Source organism: Oncorhynchus gorbuscha, linkage group LG08 (genome assembly GCF_021184085.1).
Source record: "Oncorhynchus gorbuscha isolate QuinsamMale2020 ecotype Even-year linkage group LG08, OgorEven_v1.0, whole genome shotgun sequence".
Classification (NCBI taxonomy): Eukaryota; Metazoa; Chordata; class Actinopteri; order Salmoniformes; family Salmonidae; genus Oncorhynchus; species Oncorhynchus gorbuscha.
In genome coordinates, this window is record NC_060180.1 from 24,192,010 (window position 1) to 24,217,832 (window position 25,823).

At 46.3% G+C, this 25,823-nt stretch overlaps 1 protein-coding gene across 1 annotated transcript; it reads left to right on the top strand.

Moving 5' to 3' along the window:
* Positions 1-177: 177 nt before the first annotated feature.
* On the top strand, positions 178-23,043 carry si:ch73-105b23.6 (mucin-like protein). Its single transcript, XM_046358898.1, has 24 exons — positions 178-358; positions 3,397-3,452; positions 3,631-5,718; positions 6,129-6,251; positions 9,689-9,822; positions 10,488-10,655; positions 10,765-10,944; positions 11,227-11,830; positions 11,997-12,146; positions 12,684-12,898; positions 13,014-13,089; positions 13,904-14,203; positions 14,456-14,689; positions 15,775-15,927; positions 16,037-16,215; positions 16,393-16,597; positions 16,848-16,967; positions 17,980-18,099; positions 18,248-18,268; positions 18,422-18,489; positions 18,754-18,940; positions 19,308-19,436; positions 19,724-19,886; positions 21,693-23,043. Exons 1-24 carry the CDS (start codon positions 354-356, stop codon positions 21,850-21,852), a joined length of 5,838 nt encoding a protein of 1,945 aa, XP_046214854.1. The 5' UTR covers positions 178-353; the 3' UTR covers positions 21,853-23,043.
* Positions 23,044-25,823: the final 2,780 nt, after the last annotated feature.

The window sequence follows — 25,823 nt, forward strand, 5'->3', positions numbered from 1 at the left end:
GTTCCTTGTCTATTTGACTCTATCCCTTTACAGTGAGGAGGACAAATGAATGCCTCAGGGGACTTGTCCAGTTATTGTGAGAGGAATGATACATAATGAAAAATATGGGTGTTCCCCTTCTCAGCGGTTTAAGATGTCAGAAGGCTCTCAGGTATGTTAGAACTCCTATTGTTTTGGGTCCCTCTGGGAGACAAGAGACAGGAGTGGATCCTAAACTGGCACACAGCCTGGGTAAGGAAGGAGGAGAGGACACGGTCACATCCATCTCAGAGAGACACACACCTTACAGCCGAGAGAAGTCTGCACTCTCAGCCCCAATGAAAGCCTCATAGACTCTGAGAATATAGAAAAATATGCGGTGAGTAAATCTCTGCTATGAAACCTGTAAATGCTTGATGTCTTTCTTGAGTCATATACATATATGTTTATGCAAGTTGTTGGTGCACTCTGACTTTTAGACACACAAGGGTTTCTAAATGATACATTTTGGAAAAGTTCCTAATTGGTCGTTTCATACTTATTTTGGGTGATTTAGAAACATGTTCGATGGTCATTTTAATAACGTATTGCCAAATTCTTCATGTGCTCCGGTGTCTGTGACACTGAGCAGGAAACCCAACATAGGCATTGTCTGATGACACACTTTTCCCTAGCAAGGTGGACAGAACATTTTCAAAGGCAATCCTTACATCGATTGGTTTAATAACATGGTCTATGATGGCTGTGATGTTAGGGTTGTTCTGATGTAATGTACTAGCGATTGTATCTTGCTATATATTTTTCATCTTTTACTTTAAGGTCTCAGGGCACCACTGAAAATGAGAACCTGGTCTCCCTGATTAAATAAAAGTAAATGCATAAAACTGGTCCTTGACCATATAGTCTTCTAGATCTTTTAACAATCTATACCCGTTCTTTGGTACTCAGTAAACGTATCCGTAACGGAAGGCGATGGTACATGCATGTCTCGTTCACCTTCATTTGCCAAGTTGTGATATAGATCATTTGGGTTTCAACATTGAAACTGGAATGTTGTATTAGAGCAATTACATTCTAATAGATTTCAACTTGAACCATTTCTGGACCTGAAAACAAATAGCCTACACTTCTTGGCCCAGTATCCATGGAGTACAGTGGACACTGCACCTAATGTTGAAATGTAGGGGTTTGGTAAGAGAAAAACATGACCTTTTAGTTCACTGTAACTGTATAACTGTACTGTGTAGAATAAGGTCCTCTGGGTCTTACAGTAGACTGTATTTTTATGTAAAACAACTCACCACCACCTAGGTTTATACGTATGAAGCTCTGTCCCCACAGGCCTCCACACGGACACACACTAATTGAACCTGGCCTAGAGGGAGTCTTAGCATTTAGCTTGTAACCCAATCAGAAAACAGGGATTATTCTTATCAGTTTCCTCTATTCAGTGGGATATTGTTAGGGGACTTGTATTTCCAACCCCTCTGGACTTAGACGTCTCACCTATTTGGAGGCTCAATACAGTCAAGGACATTCTTTGCACAAACAATAATGGATTCCAGTTCAGTGTCCTTTTTTTCCCTTCTAAGGTTGTTCATTTTGTGGACTAATCAAAGAAACAACAGTTTGTTATGCAGGTGAATGAGGACCCAAAAGCGACTTGGCGAAAACAGAGTCTTTAATCCAGTTTAAGGAAATAGCAATACTCCTAGACAAATCGGAGCGGTAAATAAAGCATAAAAACAATATCACTCGTAATCACGAGAACTGACTGGAGACTCGATAATAAACTGCAGGTTGCCTCGGGAAGGCACTTGACCGTAGCAGACTCAGACACCTGCTCACCACGCAGCATCTGAGGGAAACACGACACGACAGGGCGATACAAAGACACAGCACGGTGAACAATATACAAGGATCCGACAGGGCAGAAACGGAAAACAAGGGGAGAAATAGGGACTCTAATCAGAGGACAAGATAGGGAACAGGTGTGGGAAGACTAAATGATTGATTAGGGGAATAGGAACAGCTGGGAGCAGGAATGGAACGACAGAGAGAAGAGAGGGAGGGAGAGAGAAAAAGGGGAACGAACCTAAAAAGACCAGCAGGGGGAAAACGAACAGAAGGAAAAGCAAAATGACAAGACAATATAAGACAAAACATGACACAGTTAATGCCAAATGATTAGTAAAAACATACTGTAGCAGTCAAAAGTTTGGACACACCTACTAATTGTCACGCTCGTCGGAAAGGACGGACCAAGGCACAGCGTTAGTTGAGTTCCACATCTTTCATTACTGTGAAACTTAAACAAACTACTACAACAACCGTGACCGCCATAGTGCACAAAACACTAACACAAACAATATTCCACAATGCAGGTGTGAACAGGGACTCCTTAAGTATGATCCCAAATTAGAGACAATGATAATCAGCTGTCTCTAATTGGGAACCATACTCAAACCCAAACATAGAAATATAATTGACTAGAACACCCCTTAATCATGCCCTGACCTACAACACCATATAGAACCAAGGGTTCTCTATGGTCAGGGCGTCACACTCATTCAAGGGTTTTTCTTAATTTTTTACTATTTTCTAAATTTTAGAATAATAGTGAAGACATCAAAACTATGAAATAACACTTATGGAATCATGTAGTAACCAAAAAAGTGTGGCTACTTTGAAGAAATGAAAATATAAAATAGATGTTGATTTGTTTAACACTTTTTTGGTTACTACATGATTCCATATGTGTTATTTCATAGTTTGATGTCTTCACTGTTATTCTACAACGTAGAAAATAGTAAAAATAAAGAAAAACCCTTGAATGATTAGGATTGTCCAAACTTTTGACTGGTACTGTATACTCAAAATCACGTTTTATCACCAGATAATATCAAATACTTTTTTGGAATATGTCTTGACAAAACCCAAATATGAATAGCAGCAACCTCTATAATTTTGTTTCGTTTACTCCCTGTTTTATCCCATCAATGTTTAATAATATTCCGGTTATAATTGGATAATAATATCAGTACCTTTTCACTGATCTCTTGTGGTGGGATGATTCTTGTCTCAAAAATAATGTTAAGGTCATAGTAGACCCTGCACCATTGTTTGGAGTGGAAGAGGGTTACGCAAATAAACAAAAAGGATGCCCACAAATTTAACAAATTCCCTACCACCATTAAGCAGAACAAGGAATTGACCTACTTTCCCCAGAGTTGAGCTCTATGATATAACGCCGTCTCTGCGACTCATACAAATGCAAGGGATGAAGGTTAATGCACTGACAAATAACAGGACTTCCAGACCCTCCAAATCAGTCTCAAGCCGGTGTCAAATACATTTGCAAACTTCTATGTTATGCATTTCAATGTCACCATTTTCACTGTACTATGTTTCTTGTAGGTTGCCACTGCTGAGACTGGTGTGTCTTTGTGCAGTGCTGGGATACTGCTCTGTGGGTGAGTCTGTTCACAATCTGGTTGCATGTCATCTTGACTGTAGTCATCTCTCTCTTTATCAATTACATTTTGTTTCGGTGTAGTATAGTATATGAGTTCTAAATAAAGTCATTGCATAAATACGTTTATCTCTATTCTAACAAGTGCTTCTTTCTCCTCCTTCTCCCTTTCTCTCTAGTTGCCGATCTGAGTGACTGTGAAACGGTGGGAAGTAAATGCCACACCCATGCCGAGTGCCTCAAGGCTAAAGGCAATAGCTTTGTATGTGTGTGTCGGTTTGGCTACCATGGAGACGGACTACTGTGTGTGGACATTGACGAGTGTGTTACCGGCCTCCACGGCTGCCACCCAAAGGCCCGTTGCTTCAACACACTGGGCAGCTACAGCTGTGTGTGTCTGGATGGCTACATCGGCGATGGAGTCCAATGTGAGGATGTCAACGAATGCCAGACGAAGAACGGCGGCTGCCACCCCAGTGCCCTCTGTACGAATAGAGAAGGAGGACGAGACTGCAAGTGCAAGGGAGGCTTCAATGGCAACGGGTTTCAGTGCACGGACATTGACGAATGCACAAACAGTGGCATCTGCCATTGGAATGCCACCTGTATTAACAACCCTGGCTCCTATGTGTGCACCTGTAACTCAGGCTATAAGGGCAATGGGAACTACCTGTGTCTGGATTTAGATGAGTGTTCAGAGACTCCCGGTGTATGCTCGGCCTCCTTTGGCTACAAAGGCTGTAAGAACCTGCCGGGATCGTACCAATGCACCTGTAGTATTGGTTACCAGAGCAATGGGCAAACCTGTGAGGACATTGATGAGTGTGCAGGTAACATCTGTAGTTTCTACGCTGACTGTGTCAACACGCTGGGCTCGTACCGCTGCGCCTGCTTCGATGGATTCATTGGGAATGGGCTGGCATGTAGGGACATCAATGAGTGTAATGGGGAGAATACATGTGACCCCAACGCTGCCTGTGTCAATGTGCTGGGCAGCTATGACTGCTCCTGCCGCACCGGATATCTAGGGGATGGAAGGAAGTGCACTGACATCGACGAGTGCGCCACCCTTAATATCTGCCCTGCTTCGGCCGCGTGCGTCAACACCAAGGGGTCGTTCTACTGCGACTGCGGCACGGGCTACACCTTTAACGACTCCAAGTGTATGGACCTGGATGAATGTACCATCGGGCGCTGTAGCCCCTTCTCCACTTGTGCCAACTTCCTGGGCTCCTTCACCTGTGAGTGCAGGGCAGGGTACAGGGGCAACGGCATCACCTGCGAGGACTTGGACGAGTGCTCCTTGGCACAGCAGTGCCACTCCAATGCCCTCTGCACCAACCTTGCGGGCACGTTCAACTGCCAATGCCAGGTAGGCTACTCCGGGGATGGGGCGATCCAGTGTGCAGACGTGAACGAGTGTCTGGTGGACAACGGAGGCTGCCGGAATAAAGCCACCTGCGTCAATAGTAAAGGTTCCTTCTCCTGTCTGTGTCCACCTGGGTTCAACCTGGTCAACCGCACCACATGCCAGGATATAGACGAGTGCCAGGCCATGGAGAAGCCATGCCTCCTCAATGAACGCTGCTCAAACACTGAGGGGGCGTATGAGTGCCCCTGCCGGGTGGGCTTCGCCCGCCCCACAGCGACCAAGGCCTGTACGGATATCGACGAGTGCAAAGTCAACAACCCCTGCCACGTCAACGCCACATGTTTGAACACAGTGGGCTCCCATACCTGTACCTGTAAGCACGGATTCATAGGCAACGGCTCCAGGTGTGAGGATGTGAACGAGTGTGCCGAAGAAGGCACATGCCACTCACGGGCACTGTGTGCCAACATACCCGGGGATTTCTCCTGCTCCTGCCAGCAGGGCTTCTTTGGGGATGGCTTCCGGTGCCAGGATGTGGATGAGTGTGCCCTTTCCAACGCCACCACCTGTCCCCCCATCTCAAAGTGTGTCAACTCCCCCGGAGCCTACGTCTGCTCCTGTATGAATGGCACAGTGGCCTATAATGACACCTGTGTGGCCCCCAGTCCCCGGTGTGCCCCTGCCTGCCACCGCCATGGGCTCTGCCACCGCTCGCCCGCTGGCTTCCAGTGTGTGTGTGACCTAGGCTTTGAGGGGGATGGACTCGCCTGTTCGGATATAGATGAGTGTCAGAAAAATGTGTGCCCTCAGAATGAGACAAAGTGTGTGAATATCCCAGGCTCTTTTTCCTGTCTCTGCAAAGTGGGCTACAGACAGAACGGGACAAACTGCGTTGGTAAGAGGATTTGATTTAGTCACAAATACTACCAGAACCACTCAATATTTCTCAATAAACACTCGTTTGCAAAATCCTATGTGTTTTCTTCAAAATCTGGTGTTACAAATGATTTAGAATATGTTGTACTATAAAATTGTAAGATGTTAATCAGGTGATACTCTCTCTCTCTCTCTCTCTCTCTCTCTCTCTCTCTCTCTCTCTCTCTCTCTCTCTCTCTCTCTCTCTCTCTCTCTCTCCCCTCCCCCTCCCCCTCCCTCTCTCTCTCTCTCTCTCTCTCTCTCTCTCTCTCTCTCTCTCTCTCTCTCTCTCTCTCTCTGCCTCTCTCCCCCTCTCTCTATCTCCTCTCTGTCTCTCCCCTCCCTCCCTCCCTCCCTCCCTCTCCCTCCCTCTCCCTCCCTCCACCTCAGATGTGGATGAGTGTGTGTCTGGAGACAAGGAGTGCAGTGAGTTTGCCCAGTGTGTGAACACAGTAGGGAGTCACCTCTGTTTCTGTCTCAGTGGCTTCACTGGCGATGGGAAGAACTGTTCTGGTAAGCACAACATTTCTCTTAGAATTTCTATCATCAGTTTACATCACATAACTCTGTTAAGACTGTTCATGTATACCGTACCTGCTCTACTTTTGTGTGGATTATCTTGTGAGATTTCTTTTAGCAACTTGTGGGGCTGTTTTCCTGACACTGTCCCATTTTGGATGAATTATAGACATTGATGAGTGCCAAAACCAAAATGGAGGATGCCACCCCATTGCCAGCTGCTCAAACACTGCCGGATCACACAACTGTATCTGCCCGTCTGGCACCGAGGGCACTGGCATTGAGTGTCAGGATGTTGACGAGTGTGCCGACAACTCCACCAAGCCCCACAACTGCAGCCGCCTGGCCCAATGCAACAACACGGACGGCTCCTACCTCTGTCTGTGCCAGGAGGGGTACCAGGGGGACGGGTTCGTCTGTGAGGACGTGGACGAGTGTCTCTCACCCTCCACCTGTGGGAGGAACTTGACATGCCACAACACCCCCGGGGGGTACAACTGCACCTGCATTCTGGGACTAGCCTATGAAGCAGGCACGTGTGTGAGCGTGGATAACTGCCTGAACGCCAGCCGGGCGTGCCACCCTCACGCAGCGTGCCACCCCACCAAGGGCTCCTTCTACTGCCACTGCCAGAGTGGTTTCTATGGCAATGGGGTGGTCTGCTGGGATGTGGATGAGTGTAGCCAATCGGGGCGGGAGTACTGCCCGGAGTTCTCCTACTGCTTCAACACAGAAGGCTCCTATACGTGTGACTGTTGGGATGGTTACCAGGACAATGGGACACACTGCATGGATGTGGATGAGTGTGAGGCGGGGAACTACACCTGTCCTGACAACAGCACCTGTACCAACACAGAGGGCAGCTATCGCTGCCGCTGTGATCTGGGCTTCCTGGCTAGTAACAACTCTCAGTGTCTGGATCTTGACGAGTGTGTCTTGGGGCTGGCGCGATGCCCGAATAGCTCAGATTGCCAGAACACACCTGGCTCCTTTGTCTGTAACTGCTGGGACGGTTACCAGGGCAATGGCACAGGCTGCCAGGATATCGACGAATGCCTGGACAACTCCACCTGTCTTGAGAACAGCACCTGCGTCAACACCTATGGCAGCTTCCTGTGTCCCTGTAACGTAGGATTCCTCAGTATAAATGATCGGTGTGAGGATATCGAGGACTGTTCGGACCCCGACCTCGGGCCGCTTTGTATCAACGGAACATGCATGAACACCATTGGTTCATTCTTCTGCCTATGCTACGTGGGCTTCTGGAGCAACGATACTGAGTGTGTGGATGTGGATGAGTGTTCTGAGGTGTATTCCAACTCCTCTACCTCGGTCTCTGTCTGCCAGCCCTCCTCCACCTGTATCAACCTCCCTGGCTCCTATCAGTGTCCCTGTAATAGTGGCTTCCTCCTGAACGGCACAGATTGCCAGGATGTAGACGAGTGTAGCGACCCGGAGGGCGCCCCCTGCCCTGATCACTCCGTGTGCAAAAACACTATTGGCTCCCTCCATTGTCCCTGTCTGGATGGGTATGAGCCAGGGGCACAAGGCAATGACACGGTGTGCGGGGATATTGACGAGTGCCTCTTTAACACCACATGTCGCGTTGACCAGGTGTGCACTAACTTGCCCGGGACGTACCACTGTGACTGTCCCGGGGGGTACCATGAGGATGTGGGAGCGTGTGTGGATACGGATGAATGTGGGAATAGTAAGGGTGCCGAGGTGTGTCACCCCTCGGCGCGCTGTTGGAACACTCCAGGCTCCTACACATGCCTCTGCTCACAGGGCCACGCGGGCAACGGCACCTGGTGCGAGGACGTGGATGAGTGCTCCGTCCTGAAGCCGCCCTGTCACAAACGCGCCCTCTGCTATAACACGCCCGGGTCATTCCTGTGTGTGTGCCACCCAGGACTCCTGGGCATCGGGGCCCTGTGTGTGGACCTGGACGAGTGCCAACAGGACAATGGAGGATGCCACTCTGCTGCCACCTGTTCTAACTCTGCGGGGGGGTTCCAATGCCACTGTGCCAGTGGCTGGGATACCAGGGGGGAGAGAGGGGGGCATGGGGACAGAGGGTGTGTTGACCAGGACGAGTGTGTGTCGCCCTCGGCATGCCCCGCCCACACGTCCTGTAGAAACTACCCAGGGTCCTTCAACTGCTCCTGTGCCTCTAACAACACTGTTTGTATTGAGCTGGCTAAGGGTGGGCTACTCCTTCATGAAGCTATGCTGCAAGTTAACTTTGCTCTGTGTTCTGTATGTGGTTAGGGAATGAATGTCTCTGCATGTACACTACCGTTCAAAAGTTTGGGGTCACTTAGAAATGTCTTTTTTTTTTTAAAGAAAAGCACATTTTTTCGTCCATTAAAATAATATAAAAATGATCAGAAATACATTGTCAATGTTGTAAATGACTACTGTAGCTGGAACAGCTGATTTTTAATGGAATATCTACATAGGCGTACATAGACCCATTATCAGCAACCATCGCTCCAAATGTATCATTTTAAAAGGCTAATTGATCATTAGAAAACCTATTTGCAATTATGTTAGCACAGCAGAAAACTGTTGTCCTGATTAAAGAAGCAATAAAACTGTCTTTCTTTAGACTAGTTGAGTAAGAGGATTTGATTTAGTCACAAATACTACCAGAACCACTCAATATTTCGCATCAGCATTTGTGGGTTTGATTACAGGCTCAAAATGGCCAGAAACAAAGAACTTTCTTTTGAAACTCGTATTCTTGTTCTTGTATTCTTGTTCTGAGAAATGAAAGCTATTCCATGCCAGACATTGCCAAGAAACTGATGATCTGGTACTACTCCCTTCACAGAACAGCGCAAACTGGCTCTAACCAGAATAGAAAGAGGAGTGGGAGGCCCCGGTGCACAACTGAGCAAGAGGACAAGCACATTAGAGTGTCTAGTTTGAGAAACAGACGCCTCACAAGTCCTCAACTGGCAGCTTAATTAAATAGTACTCGCAAAACACCAGTCTCAACGTCAACAGTGAAGAGGCAACTCCGGGATGCTGGCCTTCTAGGCAGAGTTGCAAAGAAAATCTCAGACTGGCCAATAAAAATAAAATATTAAGATGGGCAAAAGAACACAGACACTGGACAGAGGAACTCTGCCTAGAAGGCCAGCATCCCGGAGTCGCCTCTTCACTGTATTTCTGATCAATTTTATGTTATTTTAAAACAAGAACATTTCTAAGTGACCTCAAACTCTTGAACGGTAGTGTATGCTGAACACATACTAAATGTGTCGAGTGTACACTTGAAGTAGTTGAAGTGCTAAATAGTGTAAAGAGCTTGTGTACTTCTTTGAATATTCTTGCAGCATAAATAGTCATTGGCATTTTGCTGCATATTTTCTATGTGTGAAAAGTGTATCAAAATGTCACAATTACAATGATGTAATTCACAGAGAGTGATTTGTACCCGTTTGGTGATGAGGTGGGAGATATAGGAGTGTGGTTGGACACGAAAGATGGGAACTCTCCTTACATCACACCACCTGTGGGTTTCCCCTTCATAGGCAAGTTGTATGATCGGGTCTATGTAAGTATCCACATCTTTACTCACAACTCTCAGACTGGCAACCCTGAACTGAAGACAGCAAGATAAATGATTAGTACTATTTTTTTAAACTCTACCGTGTTTTATTCGATGTAGATGCAAGAAGATGTACATCAGTGTATTTATTCTCTGAAATTGCCTTTGCTGTGAAACTCTATCTGCAATATTAAAACTGATCTACCCCCCCCCCCACACACACCAAAAAACAACAACAAACTAAACACTGATATATGTGCAAAACTACAACACATACATTCACCAAAATAAAATAATCACCTTTGACGGAACTAAGGATAAGCAATACTCAAAGAGGCCAAAGGATTGGTTCTATAGTACCGTATAAAGCCAGACTGGGAAAGACGTATTCTCCCACAATATTGAAATGTATTAATATGACAACAAAGATGTGCACCATTACGGTGACAATCTGCTTGGCCAAGTCAGTACCAATATTTTGATCGATAATGCTTTCTCATTGGTCAAATTATCTTTCCAAATGTTATAGTAAAGGACAAATCAGAATAGTTTTGACTAGAATGCCTGTTTCATAAGAAATACTGTAGGTTTGGCAATGAATATATATATATATATATATATATATATATATATATATATATAATAAATAAATCATTCTCTCTCTGGTTTAGTTCTCAGATAATGGACTCATTCAGTTCCAGTCTATCAGTCAGAATGAGCAGTTCCTGCTTCCTGTCCCTTTCCCTACGGGTTTCCATGGCAACGAGGGCATGGCAATGCTGGCCGTGTTCTGGGACGATGCTGACCTCACCCTCGGGGAGGGGAAGCTGTTCTATCAGGTGAGATTTCAAGGGTGAGGGGTGAGTTTGAGTCAGAGTGGAGTCAAAGTGGGGATGACAGTCATTGGACTAATCATCATCTAATCTGAATTATTTTTCTCTCTCCTAGGAATTCCACAAACTGAATATGTCAGATAGATATTCCCAAATTGTCTTCAGCCGTACAGCGGACGATGTGACGCGGTTTGAGGAACGGAACGACAAACCTGCGTTCACCCCAGCCTGGATTCTAAAGATCACTTGGGATCATGTGATGGCTGTCTCCTATCAGAAAATCAACTACTCTGAGGTATTGGTTCAATGTCCATGTCCCAATCAGGTCAATCTCCAATAGAGGCATTTCCTGTAGGTGTCTATTGGCGCTAAACATAATTGTACGTCTAGCAGGAAAGTGTGTTATTGGATGCTACAAGGTGTGGTAGTGTATGACCGGATGTCTGTCCTAGATTAGCATCCATTGTTGCTCAAGTGTTAGCTGGGAGAATGTAACCCACCTGATTCATCAGCCCTCACATATCACTTCTCTCCCCGTCTTTTTGTTCTTGTGGTGCCACCTTGTGGCCTGTTCCAGGCTAACACCTTCCAGTGCATCCTGACTACGGACGGGGAGCGCTCCTTTGCCCTGCTACGCTTCGGGGAGATGTACTGGGGTCCTGGCCAGAGGATCCACCATGACGCCCTCACTGGCTACACCGACGGTGGAGCCCACTTTTTCAACGAGACCACGGATCCAACAAATCTGTTTGGCCCAGGGGGGCGGTATAGACCTCAGGAGGTGAAGGGGAACACAGGTCAGCTGGGTCAGCTGGTGTATGACCTGACAGGGCCCACAGAGCGCGAACAGGACCCGAAGATGAGGTGCCAGGTGTGGGCCCTAAAGGAGCCCGAGCCGAAGGAGTGGGCCAAGGGGGTGTCCTCGTGCCCCTGTACCCGCGCCCAAGCACTGGAGGACTTGGCCTTCGGGCCTGAGACCCTGCCCCCCAACCAGCAGGATCGGGTACGGGTGACGGAGCTACGGGGGCTGCGCTGGGGGGGCAGTGGGGGTCACGTATTCCAGTCCATCCTGTCCAATCGGCACGGCTCAGGGAAGAGATGTGTGTATGACCCACAAGGTCCCCTGTTGGCTGGATACAGTGAGCGCTACTTCTCTGGAGCCACTGCACAGAAACACATAGGTACCGTCTCAGTTACGTCATATAGTGAAAGCTCAACCTGCCATTCAGGATGCTGTTCAAATCAATAACGGCATTCATCGAAGTAACCACCAGTTGCATGTCTTTTAAAGCAGCAAACTCATCCCTATGGCCTGTTGTCGTCTTGTTTCTCCTCCTCCATCTCCAGATGAGGATCTCCTTCCGTTCCAGTGGTGTTGTATCCAGTCTCCTCTGTGCCACCTCTATCTGGCCAAGAGACCCCTGGACCGTTGCCAAGGTTACGGCTGGGTGAGCCCCAACTGCTGCATAACCACGGCCAAGGCAACACAGGGCATTGGTGAGAGCTTACCTATACTCAGCGGAATGGGGGTGATTTACTTTCAACTCCTGTCAACTCGTTGAATGAATTATTATTGACTTGTGTCACAGACATATCGGACCGTATTTATCGGACCGTATACCACGGGTATGACAAAACAGTTATTTTTACTGCTCTAATGACGTTGGTAACCAGTTTATATTAGCAATAAGGCACCTTGGGGGTTTGTGATATATGGCCAATATACCACGGCTAAGGGCTGTGTCCACGTTGCGTATGCATAAGAATATGCATAAGAACAGCCCTTAGCCGTGGTATATTGGCCATATACCACACCTCCTCGGGCCGTGTTGCTTAATAATACATCATTTTGTCACTGTTTGTGAATGATATATAGCCCACATGTTTGGTCCCATTATGCGATAGTAGACAGATCCTTCACTGTGTGCCTGTCTGCTTGGACCCATTAGTGTAAATGAGTGTAAATGTCCTGTGTAAAGTCTCGGTTAGTGAAGTGTTTCCTTCTCATACAGTACGTACCTGTCTTGTCCGCAGGCATGGTGTACGGCAGCCTTCATTTCATCACCTTCGATGGGACTGAGTACTCCTTCAAGGCCCTCGGCGAGTTTGTCATTGTGCGCCTCTCCTCCTACACGGGCTCCAATATCTTCACGCTGCAGGGTGAGACGTGCGAGCTGAAGACGGACGGACGGGCTAGACGGGTCCCCACGGTGGTGAGGATGGCTGCTTTTCACCAGGGCATCGGCAAGGTCAGTGTGTTGTGTGTGTGTGTGTGTGTGTGTCTGTCTTATGGGTTGTAATTATGGGTTGTAGATCTCACGTGCTTGATTGTCCTTGCCTCTGTGTGAATGTGTGTGTGTTCAGGTTGAGTGGCGGTGTGCAGAGTCAGGAGAGGGACTGGAGGTCCTGGTGGATAATGTGAAGGTCCCAGTCTTTGTCGGTAAGAAATCTAAGCGGTGCACAGGCCTACACTTGGCCTACCATAGCAAACATGGCACAGAAACAGGACAATTACTATGAAACCTTTTACTACTATTCTACCGGACTAGACAATGCAATTTAGGAATATAGTAAATCTCTATCCAACTTTACAAACGACCTGGAACATCATTCTCCAACCCTTGTTACATACAATATTACAGTAGCGTCTTCTTCTTCTATGATATCATGGCGGTTCCGCAAACAAACGCTGAAGGTGCATGCTGCCACTTACTGGGCCGGAGTGTGTGGTCAATCAGAGTTTACAACATTAAGCTCCACATTTCTAAATCATCCTACCTAACACAGTACCAACGCAGTCCAATCTCAATGACCCTACACTTCAAGCTTTCCCTCTCTTCAACATACTTACGACAATATGACAACGCGTGCTCCGCCGTTTCCTCGACCGTACACTCCAGACACAAACCATTCACATGCTGGCCAACCGGATGTAACACCACCTCTTCCTTCCTAATCTGACCTTTGAATCTTGGTCCACCGACCTTTCTATTGAGGGCACATAAATGACACTCGGACCTTGGGCTCAGAATCCCATCTCTTCTGCCACACGTCCATCAAAATGGTTCTGATCTTACATTTGGCCTCGTCTTTAACCAGTGGAAGATGAATATTAATTATATGGCTATCTGGTCTGCAATTTCATTCCCTTCCACACCCGAGTGGGCTGGGACCCAGCATATTGCAGTAGCAATGGAACGCTATCCTCATATCCCTTTAAGATGACATAACAGTGCCCTCTGCTGTCCTTGCAGGTGTGGTGCACATGGGCAAGGAGGGTTTTGCGGTGCGCTGTACTTCGGCCAGTAGCTGTGCGGCAGTGTATGCCGGGGGGCTCCACGTGGTGGTGTGGAGGGTGGGTGGAGGTGGTGGTGCACAGCAGTTGGCCGCCCTGGTGGAGGTCCCCCAGACCTTCTACAACCGCACAGTGGGCCTCCTGGGCTTCTGGAGCTCCAACCGCACCGATGACTTCCTGCAGTCTGACGGGAAGCTGATAATCTCCCCCAAGAGCAACCCTCCCCCGGAGGAGAGCCTGCGCCAATTTGGCCTGTCCTGTGAGTGAGGCTGAAGTCAATATTTCACATTGAAGGAGTTGGCGGCACATTGAATGTCAATACTAACATACCAATTAGAATCCATGTCCAATACATTGCTTCATTCTAGGTAGCGTGCTAGTGTGGTCCCTCTACCCTAATTCAAATATAGTGTATCACACAGATTAAGTACCCCTAACTCCACTCATGCGTAAGTAGCCATTCACAGACATTGCTAGGTGTCTGACGGATGTCTTGTAATGTGTTCCATAGGGGCTGTGCCCGTTCCAGAGAGCCTGCTCTTCTCCATCCCACCCACTGGTCGGTTTACTCCAGCCTCGACAGAGGAGCTGATGTCAGTGAGTCCAGCTGTACAAGACAGACTGAGGAGGACATGTCAGGGCAGTTTGCAGTGTGTTCATGACATCCTGGCTTCTAACGACACTGGACTGGGTTTGCAGAGTCTGGAGTCCCAGGAGCTGTACTACAAGCTGGCTACGGTGTTTGGTGAGTCAACTGTTATGTCAGCCAGAGGATCAAGAATTTGTATCTTTATTGTAGATGTTGGCACTTCCTTTTCGAGTCACATGCTCTGGGTCAAAGTTGCCCTCTTGACAAAGATCTAGGATCAGTTTACCCTCCCCAATTACAGAGTCTAATCTTAAAATATTAGCCTAGTTGGGCTAGTTTAGGGGCGTAAACACAAAACTAACCTTATATCAGTGTCTATCAGTGGTGTAAAGTACGTCAGTAAAACTACTTGCGTATATTTACTTTACTTTACTATTTATATTTTTGGCTACTTTTACTTCACTACATTCCGAAAGGAAATAATGTACTTTTTACTTCATACGTTTTCCCTGGCATCCAAAAGTACTTGTTATATTTTGAATGCTTAGAAGGACGGGAAAAAGGTCCAATTCACGTACTTATCAAGAGAACATCCCTGGTCATCCCTACTACCTGATCTGGTGGACTCACTGAACACAAATGCTTTGTTTGAAAATGGTGTCTGAGTGTTGGAGTGTGCTCCTGGCTTTCCGTAAATACATAAAAACTAGAGAATGGTGCCGTCTGGTTTGCTTAATACTGTATAAGGAATTTGAAATTATTTCTACTTTTACTTTTACTTTTGATACTTAAGTACATTTAAAACCAAATACGTTTTTACTTTTACTCAAGTAGTATTTTACTGGGTGACTTTCACTTATACTTGAGTCATTTTCTATTAAGGTATCGTTACTTTTACTACAGTATGACAGTTGGGTACTTTTTCCACCACTGGCCTAGTATGTGCAACTTCATCCTACTCCACAGCATTCTGCCAATCGCTCTGTAACAATTTATTGAATGCAGTGTAGTGTTGATTGAGGTCAATTGACATGCTTCTCTATAGGTCAGGGGTGTTCAACTCTTAGCCTACAAGGTCCAAAGCCTGCTGGTTTTCTATCCTACTGATACTTAATTGCACCCACCCAGTGTCCCGGGCCTAAATCAGTCTGTTATTAAAGGGGAACAATGAAAGAAAGCAAAGGAACTGGCTTCGAGTTCCAGAGTTGAGTTTGACATGCTTCAATTTCTCTCCTATGTAGGGAACATGCCTCCCATAGTGACTGAGCCCACGGTGATCCGTTGTAAGGTCAAATCCACCGTTCGCGTGCAGATCAGCACTCAAGACTCCAACCTAGACCCTATAAGCTTCTCACTGCTCTTCCCCAGACCACCACAAGCATCTGTTGGGAAAAGTGAGCTAGAAGCACACACACACACACATGTACACTCACATACACACACACACATGCACCCCCCCTTGGCAAAGTTTCCTATAATTCCTTAATGTGTCTCTCCCTATAGGTGATGGCATATTGACCTGGACACCACTCAACATCCAGCCAGTCTACCTGACCATCAGAGTTGATGACCAGCTGTTGAGCTCTCAGTTCACCCCCATCCTGCAGGTGTGCAACTGCCTCAACGGTGGCACCTGTCAATATAACAGCATAGTGGACAACCATCTGCAGGGGAGATTTCTGGTAAACAAACATGCAGACAGACAGACAGACAAAACAGTAAGGGGAGTATTTCTATATGGGCTTGGGTGTTTTCTCCCAGAGCGCAATATGAACTAGTCCTGTGTTTTTTGAGTGTGAGATGATGTTCCCGTGCCGATCAACCCACAGCACTACTTCCTTTGTGCCTTGTCCTCCCAGGTGGTAGGGTGTCTGTGCCCTAAGGGTTTCAGTGGGAAATTCTGTGGGAATACCACCGACGTGTGTAAAGGGAAACCTTGCTTCCCAGGAGTGCAGTGCCAGTCCCAGTCTCAATCCCAGGGAGAGCCAGACCAGTTCACCTGTGGAGAGTGCCCCTCACCCACCATCTACGGGGATAAGCAGGGATACAAGTGCTTTGAGAATGGTTGGTATACGTTGGATAACAAGGGGTGTGTTCATTAGGCACTAAACGGGAGAGAAAACAGGTTGGGGCTACCTGCTCGCTTTGTGTTGCCTGCCCTTATGAGCACGACTCAGCTAGCAACTTTTTACCTGTATTCAGGAAATTATTCATTACGACTAGTCAGGAGTTTTTCCTCATCCAGATAAACTCCTAGCCCTATTCATTACCATTGAGCTGTTCTCATTCATGTTTCTCCTTCTTTTCCTCTCAGACCTCTGCCTCCCTCCCTTCCCCTTTCCCTGTCACACGATGGCCGACTGCCTCAGCTCAGGGTACAACTACACCTGCAGGTGCAAGCCTGGCTTTACTGGGGATGGACGCAACTGCACAGGTACTGACCATTGACCCCTGACCTCTGACATAAACATACTGTGTTGTAGAAAAGTCAGGGGGTAGTCCTGACCGGGGCTTGAACCCTGGACTTTGTGAAAGTCAAGCCAACACCATAGCTTTCACGACAAGAGATCCAAACCTCTCAATGACGTTGTAGGTGTTGAGTTAAGGTCACTATAGTATACATACATTCTGAAAACAATGTAAAATACACTACATGGCCAAAAGTATATGGACACCTGCTTGTCGAACATCTCATTCCAAAATCATGGGCATTAACATGTTGGAACATTCCTGCGGGGACATGGTTCCATTCAGCCACAAGGGCATTAGTGAGGTCTGGCACTTATGTTGTGCGATTATGCCTGGCTCGCAGTCGGCGTTCCAATTCATCCCAAAGGTATTCGATGGGGTTGAGATCAAGGGGCTGTGCAGGCCAGTCAAGGCCAGGCATCCGTCAGGCCAGGCATCCGTCAAACCCAGATTCATCCATCAGCCTGCCAGATGGTGAAGCGTGATTCATCACTCCAGAGAACGCATTTCTACTGCTCCAGAGTCCAGTGGCGGCGAGCTTTACACCACTTCTTCAGCACTCGCCAGTGCCGTTCTGTGAGCTTGTGTGGACTACCACTTCGCGGCTGAGCCATTATTGTTCCTAGATGTTTTCACTTCACAAAAACAGCACTTACAGTTAACCAGATCAGGTCTAGCAGGGCAGAAATTTGACGAACTGACTTTTTGGAAAGGAGGCATCCTATGACGGTGCCACGTTGAAAGTCACTGAGCTCTTCAATATAGGCCATTCTACTACCAGTGTTTGTGTATGGAGATTGAATGGCTGTGTGCTCGATTTTATACACCTGACAGCAACGGGTGTGGCTGAAATAGCCCAAATCCACAAATTTGAAAGGGTGTCCACATACTTTTGGCCATCGTGTATCTCTGAGCCATATTGCAGTTGTTTTCTGAAGAGATTACAGTACATAATGGTAATATTCCTCCTGACTCAGACATAAATGAGTGCCTGGACCCATCGGCCTGTCGTAACGCTAAGTTTGAGTGTGTGAACACGCCAGGGTCCATCCGATGCTCCTGTCGCTACCAAAGCACTGAGGAAACCGATGGCTGTGGTACGTACACAGAACGGCCCAGTTACTGTTCCAGTATTGTACTGCATGAAACAGTATCTTCTGCAGGGCATTATTGATCTTTACACTATGTCAGGCATGTAAAGGCTCTCTGTATAATGATGATACCATTTAATTTGTTCCTTTGCAGGGGACTCTGCCAATCCACCAGGTAAGCCTTCTATTTTTCAAAAGAAATCCCCCAATACTGCACAGCAAGACATGACTACTGTGTCACCATGGTGATCGTGACCACATTGTGGTTGTGTGAGGTGATCTTCGGGTCTAGGCCCCATCTGATTGATGTTGTTGATGTTGTTGACAGGGTTCAACGTCTTCAACGTGTCCTTGGGCTGGAGGAACCAGGGGTCTGGAGGAGAGGGGCTGAGGCAGGTGAGAGAGAGAGAGGGTGTGTGTGGGCTCCAAATGAAGAATTGCTACATTTGTGTGTGTGGAACACATAAAAAGAGCTATAGGGCCATACGGTTTTTCCAGACCACATGACCTGACCAGGGATACCAGTCCAGAAATGGAAAGGGGAAAACTCTGGCTCCTAGGATTGTGTGTGTAAATTTAGATCATGGCTGAGCGGTGTGATGTAATGATGTGGCGATATGTGTATTTATACCAATGATGACACACTTCTCCGTCCTACAGCTGGAGGAGATTCTGTCCATGGGCTTCCAGAACAAGTTCTACAACGCTGTGATGAAACGGCCGATGCAGGGCTCAGGTCTGGATGAGTACAGGATCAACGTGTCCAGTGACACACCCCACTGGTACATCAGAGACTACCTGACCCGCGTCAGTGCTTACTACAGCATCAAAACCGCTGAAGTTGGAGGTAAAAGGAAGGCGTTTCTCTGTTAAACTCGACTCTATAGTCACGAGGAGTTGTCTGACGGAGAAATGATTGATTGCAATAGTGGTAGGAAAGCGTTATTATCCCTGACAGGTGGCAGTGCAAGCGGCCGTCACACTATGTAATGTAAAACAATGCCCTCGGGGGGGGGGGGGGGGGGGGAACTTGAACCGCACATTTTGCATTATCATGTCAACAATGATGATAATGGTGATTATGATTAATGCTGTTGTCAAAGATGCAGTCCTAAGTCGGTGTTTGCCAGCAAGAATTGAGATGGTTTTGTATTACAAATTGTTTGTCTCTTTTATCCTCTCGCCTCTGTTATCCTCTCGTCTCTCTCTCACAGACTTGGATGAGTGTAAATCAAATGAGGCTGTGTGTAGGCAACCTGCTCTTTGTGCCAACACTTACGGAGGGTACAGGTGTGTGTGTAACGGGACCACCGACGTCGACTACACCCAATCCTGCATTTTAGGTGAGGCTGTGGGAAAAGATGGGTCGTTGACCGTTTACCATTTTAATGCAAATACCCAGGGTGTGATGCTTTTCCTGGTCATTTCATGTGGTCATTTCATACTATGGTTATGGAAAAGAGTTTCCACTAAGCCTGTATTCTCTGAATCCAGAACCAAATGCACTGGCCAGCTACTAAATTGTGTTAACTTGGGAACTGACCAAGATTTTTTGGGGGCCCTAAGTATGACACAATAATGTGTTAATGGCCTATTAAACCTAACGTTTCACTGTTGTCCCACTATTTAGACATGGGTGGTTTGAACAGGACGGGGATAGCCGTGGCCCAGATGGTGGAGGATAAGAAGCCCCTGATCCTGGGCCTGGTTTTAGGCATCGGGATCCCTGTCCTCCTCCTACTGTCTGCCCTCGCCTGCTTCTGCTGTTCCCACAAGAAGACCATCACAGGAGAGTGAGTAGCCTGAATATCCTCACAGACGGTTACATGGTGTATACAACATTCACACAGACCTAATGGTATATAGTACCTTCCCGAAAGACACTGAAACCACAATATATATATATATTTACAGTAACAGATGCATAGTCTACCCTCAGTTCAGTTCACAATGTTGACTGTTATTGCAGCAGAACATAATCACAAAAACACAAGATTGGGTGGAAGCACGACACCAAGTTTGTAACGAGTGCGCTGAGAGTCTGGACGCAAGTACAGGGAGTGAGTGTTTTAATAAATAAACAAAACAATGAACACGAACCACAAACAACACACCGATATGATCAGCAGCCTGATGACCTAGAGGCCGGAGAGGGAGTATACGTGGCAAACTTCATGAACCGACAACCTCAATATACTAGCTAGACACTAACTGCACTGGTAATCGCATCAAATGAATTCCACAGTAGTTCTCAGAAGCAGAACAAAACCTTAACACTGTGTTGGTCTACCTGACCTCTGCAGGATAATAGAGGTACATCTGGTGTCCGTATGTCCATCAGCCCTGTTTGTGTATTATCTCCATGACTGCAGGGCTACAGTCTGCAGATGTACAGCATCTGGAGCAGGTGGCAGTAGTCTAGAGACACGTAATCCTGCTGAGTCCTGGCCCTGCTTTATACTGTAAACCACAGTGTAATGTATGAGTCATTCTATTTGAGTTCACTTTTTGACCTCACCCCTTTTTGAACTTTCCATACATGGTAAAAGTGGTCAGAAAGTGACTTTTTGAACCTAAATACCAAGATATTCCCGGACGTAGAGGTGCTCAAAGTTGACCCATTTTGCATATCCCACGATACCATGAGACAAGTCGACATCACTGGATAAAAGTGTAGGGTTGAGCTTGATATAATTTAAAAGCTTGCCAAACAGGATTGTCAAACTATTTGATATATCTTAAAAGGTCTTATAAAATCTGCCATACAGCCATGCAATCTCCATAGACAAACATTTGTAGTAGAATGGCCTTAGCGAAGAGCTCAGTGACTTGCAACGTGGCACCGTCATAAGATGCCACCTTTCCGACAAGTCAGTTCTTCACATTTCTGCCCTGCTGGAGCTGTCCCGGTCAACTGTAAGTGCTGTTATTGTAAAGTGGAAACATCTAGGAGCAACAGCGTCTCAGCCGCAAAGTGGTAGGCCGCACAAGCTCACAGAACAGGGCTACCGCCTTCTGAAGCGAGTAGTTCCAGCAGAATGCTATCTGCCACAATGCATAGTGCCAAGTGTAAAGTTTGGTGGAGGAGGAATAATAGTCTGGGGCTGTTTTTCATAGTTCGGGCTAGGCCCCTTAGTTCCAGTGAAGGAACATCTTAACACTACAGCATACAATGATATTCTAGACGATTCTGTGCATCCAACTTTGATATGTTCGAATAACAGGTGTTCACATACTTTTGGTCATGTAGTGTATGTCATAACCGCTGACATAACTTGTCATAACCATCCATGGCTATATTATAAACAGGTAATGACACCTACATAAGAGTGTAAAAACCCACACAAACTACCACACAAGTCAATTGGGGATGTTGTAGAATTAGGTTATTATAATGATAGGAAATAGGCCATTGTCACAAGGACACACATAGTGCTCTTCATCTGATAGAGATTATGCAACATATTTGGATTGTGTCTGTGTTACTGTATTCATGTCTAATGGCATAATGGCCTTTTTGTTTTAAGTCAGTACTGAGTGTGCCAGATGTAAGTGTTACTGTTGGACAACTCTCATTCCTTTGTGTTGATTCTGTGCAGAATTCCTCAATTGTTACCCGAATACGTTCAGGAGCAGTACAACCCTCCGCCCTTCAACTACTCGGACCCGGCTCTACACTACAACGTCCACGTCAGCCCGCGCGTCATCGACGACCTTACACCCAGGAAGCATCGCAGTACAAACTTCACACACGCTTGACAGCGCTATTATGATTGTACATGTCAAAAAATAAAACAAAGTAAATATATTATTTGTACTGTAATAACCATTCGCTTAAAGCTGAGGTACTTTCAAAGTCCAATGTATTTCAGAAAAGAAGAAGTGGACACAGAGAGAAGCTATGCATATCTCGTGCTGTGATTCTGACAAGCACTCTGAGCAAGTACATCGAAGTAAAGGCTGGACGGCTCTGGGCGAGGGAACTTAATAAAGCCGTAGACAAACAAACATGGAGCCATTCATGTGCCTTAAGTATTTCCCATGTGACACCTAATGCTTTCTGTTCATTATTTTTTATCATAGTTATTATATGCATGTGTAAAGCACATTTGTATTAATATTACAGCGTGAGCATTACCACATATTTGTACATGCAACGGATTAACACAGATAAGATTGCAGTCATTTGATTTATCTGACAACATGTTGTGGGGTCCTTTTCTTAACCTTCAGTTCATCAGCTGTTTTACTTTAGAGCTTAATGTCTACCGCTTTGTGTTGGACTTGTGGTGGAGGGTACTGTAGGGTTCTGAGTCTTGATGGTTATGAAGATACGGAGAACGAACGAGAAGCACTTGAATCCAATTCAAGGTTTCCTTAACAACCGGTCGGTAAGAGTAGTATACACCGAGCATATAAACTTTGTCATACATGGGTCTCAAACACCCTTATATACGTTATGAACGGGCTGTCACCATTATCCTGAGTGGAGAGCTCAAAAACAAAACCTCATATCGATCTACAAGACCAGAGAGAGTCAGCGGCTACAGAGAAGTCGCAGTCAGTCGATGGCTGGGATGGCGAGGCATCGGTGAGACGCCTTGTTCACCACATCCTCCCTCTACTCAAGCCATGTGGTTCCCTCTTGACTGTCACTCAATCTTTTGGTAGCTTGAAATCTTTAAAAAAAAACGTTCAACTCTGGCTGAAAATAGTCATCCAGACCCGAATCTATATAGCTGTTTTATTTGATTCTTGTTTGTTTAGCTTTTTCACGCGCTTTGAGACTCATTCTGTAATGAAAAGCGCTATAGAAGTAAAATAAATTATTATTGTCATGTACATTGAAGAGAGAGGAGTCTCCTTTGCCTTAAACCTATGGAATAAATGCAATATTAATAATGATACATCTCAATGTTCTAAAATAAACTAAATGCATGATCCCTTGGAGACGATGTTTTAATCGCTGAAGTCATGAACCAGACAATGGTATGCCCTCGATTCAATTAGAAAACAAAGGGGGTTGCATGTTTACAAGGGGATACATGTTTCACGATTGCCACCCAAGTTACAGAGAGGCACAGATGGTGAAACATACACTACATGGCCAAAAGTATGTGGACACCTGCTCGTCAAACATCTCATTCCAAAATCATGGGCATTAATATGGAGCTAAGTAATAAATATGGTCCCCCTTTGCTGCTTTAACAGATTCCACTCCTCTATGAAGGCTTTCCAATAGATGTTGGAACATTGCTGTAGGGACTTGCTTCCATTCAGCCACAAGAGCATTAGTGAGGTCGGGCACTGATGTTTGACGATTAGGCCTGGCTTGCAGTCTGTGTTCCTATTCATTCCAAATGTGTCCGATAGAGTTGAGGTCAGGGCTCTGTGCAGGCCTGTCAAGTTCTTCCACACCGATCTTGACAAACCATTTCTGTATGGACCTTGCTCTGTGCACATGGGCATTTTGGGGCTCAGCGGCCTAAGGCACTGCATCTCAGTGCTAGAGGCATCACTACAGACCCTGGTTCGATTCCAGGCTGTATCACGACTAGCCGTGATTGGGAGTGCCATAGGGCGGCATACAGCGTCGTCCAGGTTAGTGTTTGGCCAGAGTAAGCTGTCATTGTAAATAAGAATTATGCTGAAACAGGAAAGGACCTTACCCAAACCGTTGCCACAAAGTTGTAAGCGCAAAATCATCTAGAATGTCATTGTTTGCACATGGGGATCTTAGGCTTGTGTGCGCGGCTGCTGGGCCATGGAAAACCATTTCAAGAAGCTCCCGACGAACAGTTCTTGTGCTGAAGTTGCTTCCAGAGACAGTTTGGAATTCAGTAGTGAGTGTTGCAACCATGGACAGGGCATTGTTCCGTGCTTAGGCACTCGGCGGTTCCGTTCTGTGAGTTTTTGTGGCCTACCACTAAGCGGCTGAAACGCTGTTGCTCCTGGACGTTTCCACAACAATAACAGTACTTACAGTTGACCTGGGCAGCTCTAGCAGGACATACATTTGACGAACTGACTTGTTGGAAGGTGGCGTCCTATGATGGTGCTACGTTGAAAGTCACTGAGCTCATTAGTAAGGCCATTCCACTGCCAATGTTTGTGTATGGAGATTGCATGGCTGTGTGCTCAATTTTATACATGAGGCTGAAATAGCTGAATCCACTAATTTGAAGGGGTGTCCACATACTTTTGTACATATAGTGTATCTGCTTGGCTATATATTACCATCAATATTTTACAGTACCACCATACTTTGACCATTCCCATCCTGTGGAGGTGTTATACCTTTTCCAATCATTAGGTGTCAGCAGCGAGTCACGCAGACAGGGGCAGCAGAGAGGCTGATCAATCACATTGCTTGTGGGAGGTTGAGTTGAGCTGAGTAGCACAGTAGCACAGCAGTCACCTGCTCAGACTGCAGCCCTGGCTCCTTAGAAAGTGGCTGCAGCATGCCGTGTGGTGCCCCCTGCAAGATGAGATCATCTGAGTGCGGTGCACAGCGCAGCTCTGCAGTTCCCAGCACTGCAGAGAGGCAGCAACACTAGGGTCAAGGGCAGGGCACTGCCACCACACTACCCAACCCACTTCCTGAATGTGGATCCCCCTCCACCCCGCCCACCACACCTCTGCAGTGCCACAGTTCCTCTTGATTTCATCCTTTGGAGGAAGCGAACACAGATAAGGTCAAAGTCCTCTTCAGAATATGCATAGGAAAAGTGCTATAAAGAGTCATTGAGAGATGACATGGCAAGCAACACAGCTGACACCTGTGCATGAAGAAACATCAAGTCGAATGAAGAAATACCAGAATAACTCACCTTTGTAATAAATGGAATTAAGCATTGAAGATGAAAATATGACAAGCACTTAGCCTACTTCTATCCTGCATAGTTTAGTCTGGAGCTAAACTGAAGGCTGCAGCGTTTGAACAGGGATCCTACTCTGACTGCAGCAGACACCTGGAGGTACGCCAGAAGGAGGAGAGAGAGAGCTGAGCGCTAAGATCAACAGCAGGGATTCGGTTTGACAGTTTCTAAGTGGTGGTGTCCTTCTGAGCACCTCAGATTAATAAAAGAAAAGCCATCCGATGACTTGAGCTACAAAGATACTCACAGATGGACAGAATTAGAAGGATTCATTTGGATTCAACACTGTTCATATCCATTTCATCAGAACATGATTGAAATAGCTTGGGAATACCAGCAATGCTAGATCCTCTTATCAGATTTGGCTCATGATAATGCAATTGTGAAAACAACAAGTCATTGTTCTGTAAAAGGTAGCTATGCATGGATCTGCTTACTGTTTAGCTTGTATAGAAGGACAATAACAACTTTTATCCAGGCATGATGTCACAGTACATTGAGCAGTGACACTAATTCAAATGAAGTGGTGGACACAGTGCCAGAGTCCCTGACTACAGCCCACCTCCCCTACACATGACCCTGACCTTGTGGTGCGACACCAAGAGCTTGTGGTGTAAAGTACTTAAGTACTACTTTTTTGGGGAGGGGGTATCTGTACTCTGTATTTTTTGCCAACTTTTACTTTTACATCAATACATTCCTGAATAAAATAATGTACTTTTACATTTTTCCTGACACCCAAAATTACTCGTTATATTTTGACAGGAAAATGGTCCAGTACACACTTCTCAAGAGAAAATCCCTGGTCATCCCTACTGCCTCTTATCTGGCAGACTCACTAAACATAAATGC

Excerpts from the sequence above, each read along its gene's own strand:
- si:ch73-105b23.6 (XM_046358898.1), top strand. Across the intron at positions 10,656-10,764 it reads AGGGGAAGCTGTTCTATCAG|GAATTCCACAAACTGAATAT; the intron begins GTGAGATTTCAA and ends TCTCTCTCCTAG. Across the intron at positions 18,100-18,247 it reads TGAGGAAACCGATGGCTGTG|GGGACTCTGCCAATCCACCA; the intron begins GTACGTACACAG and ends GTTCCTTTGCAG.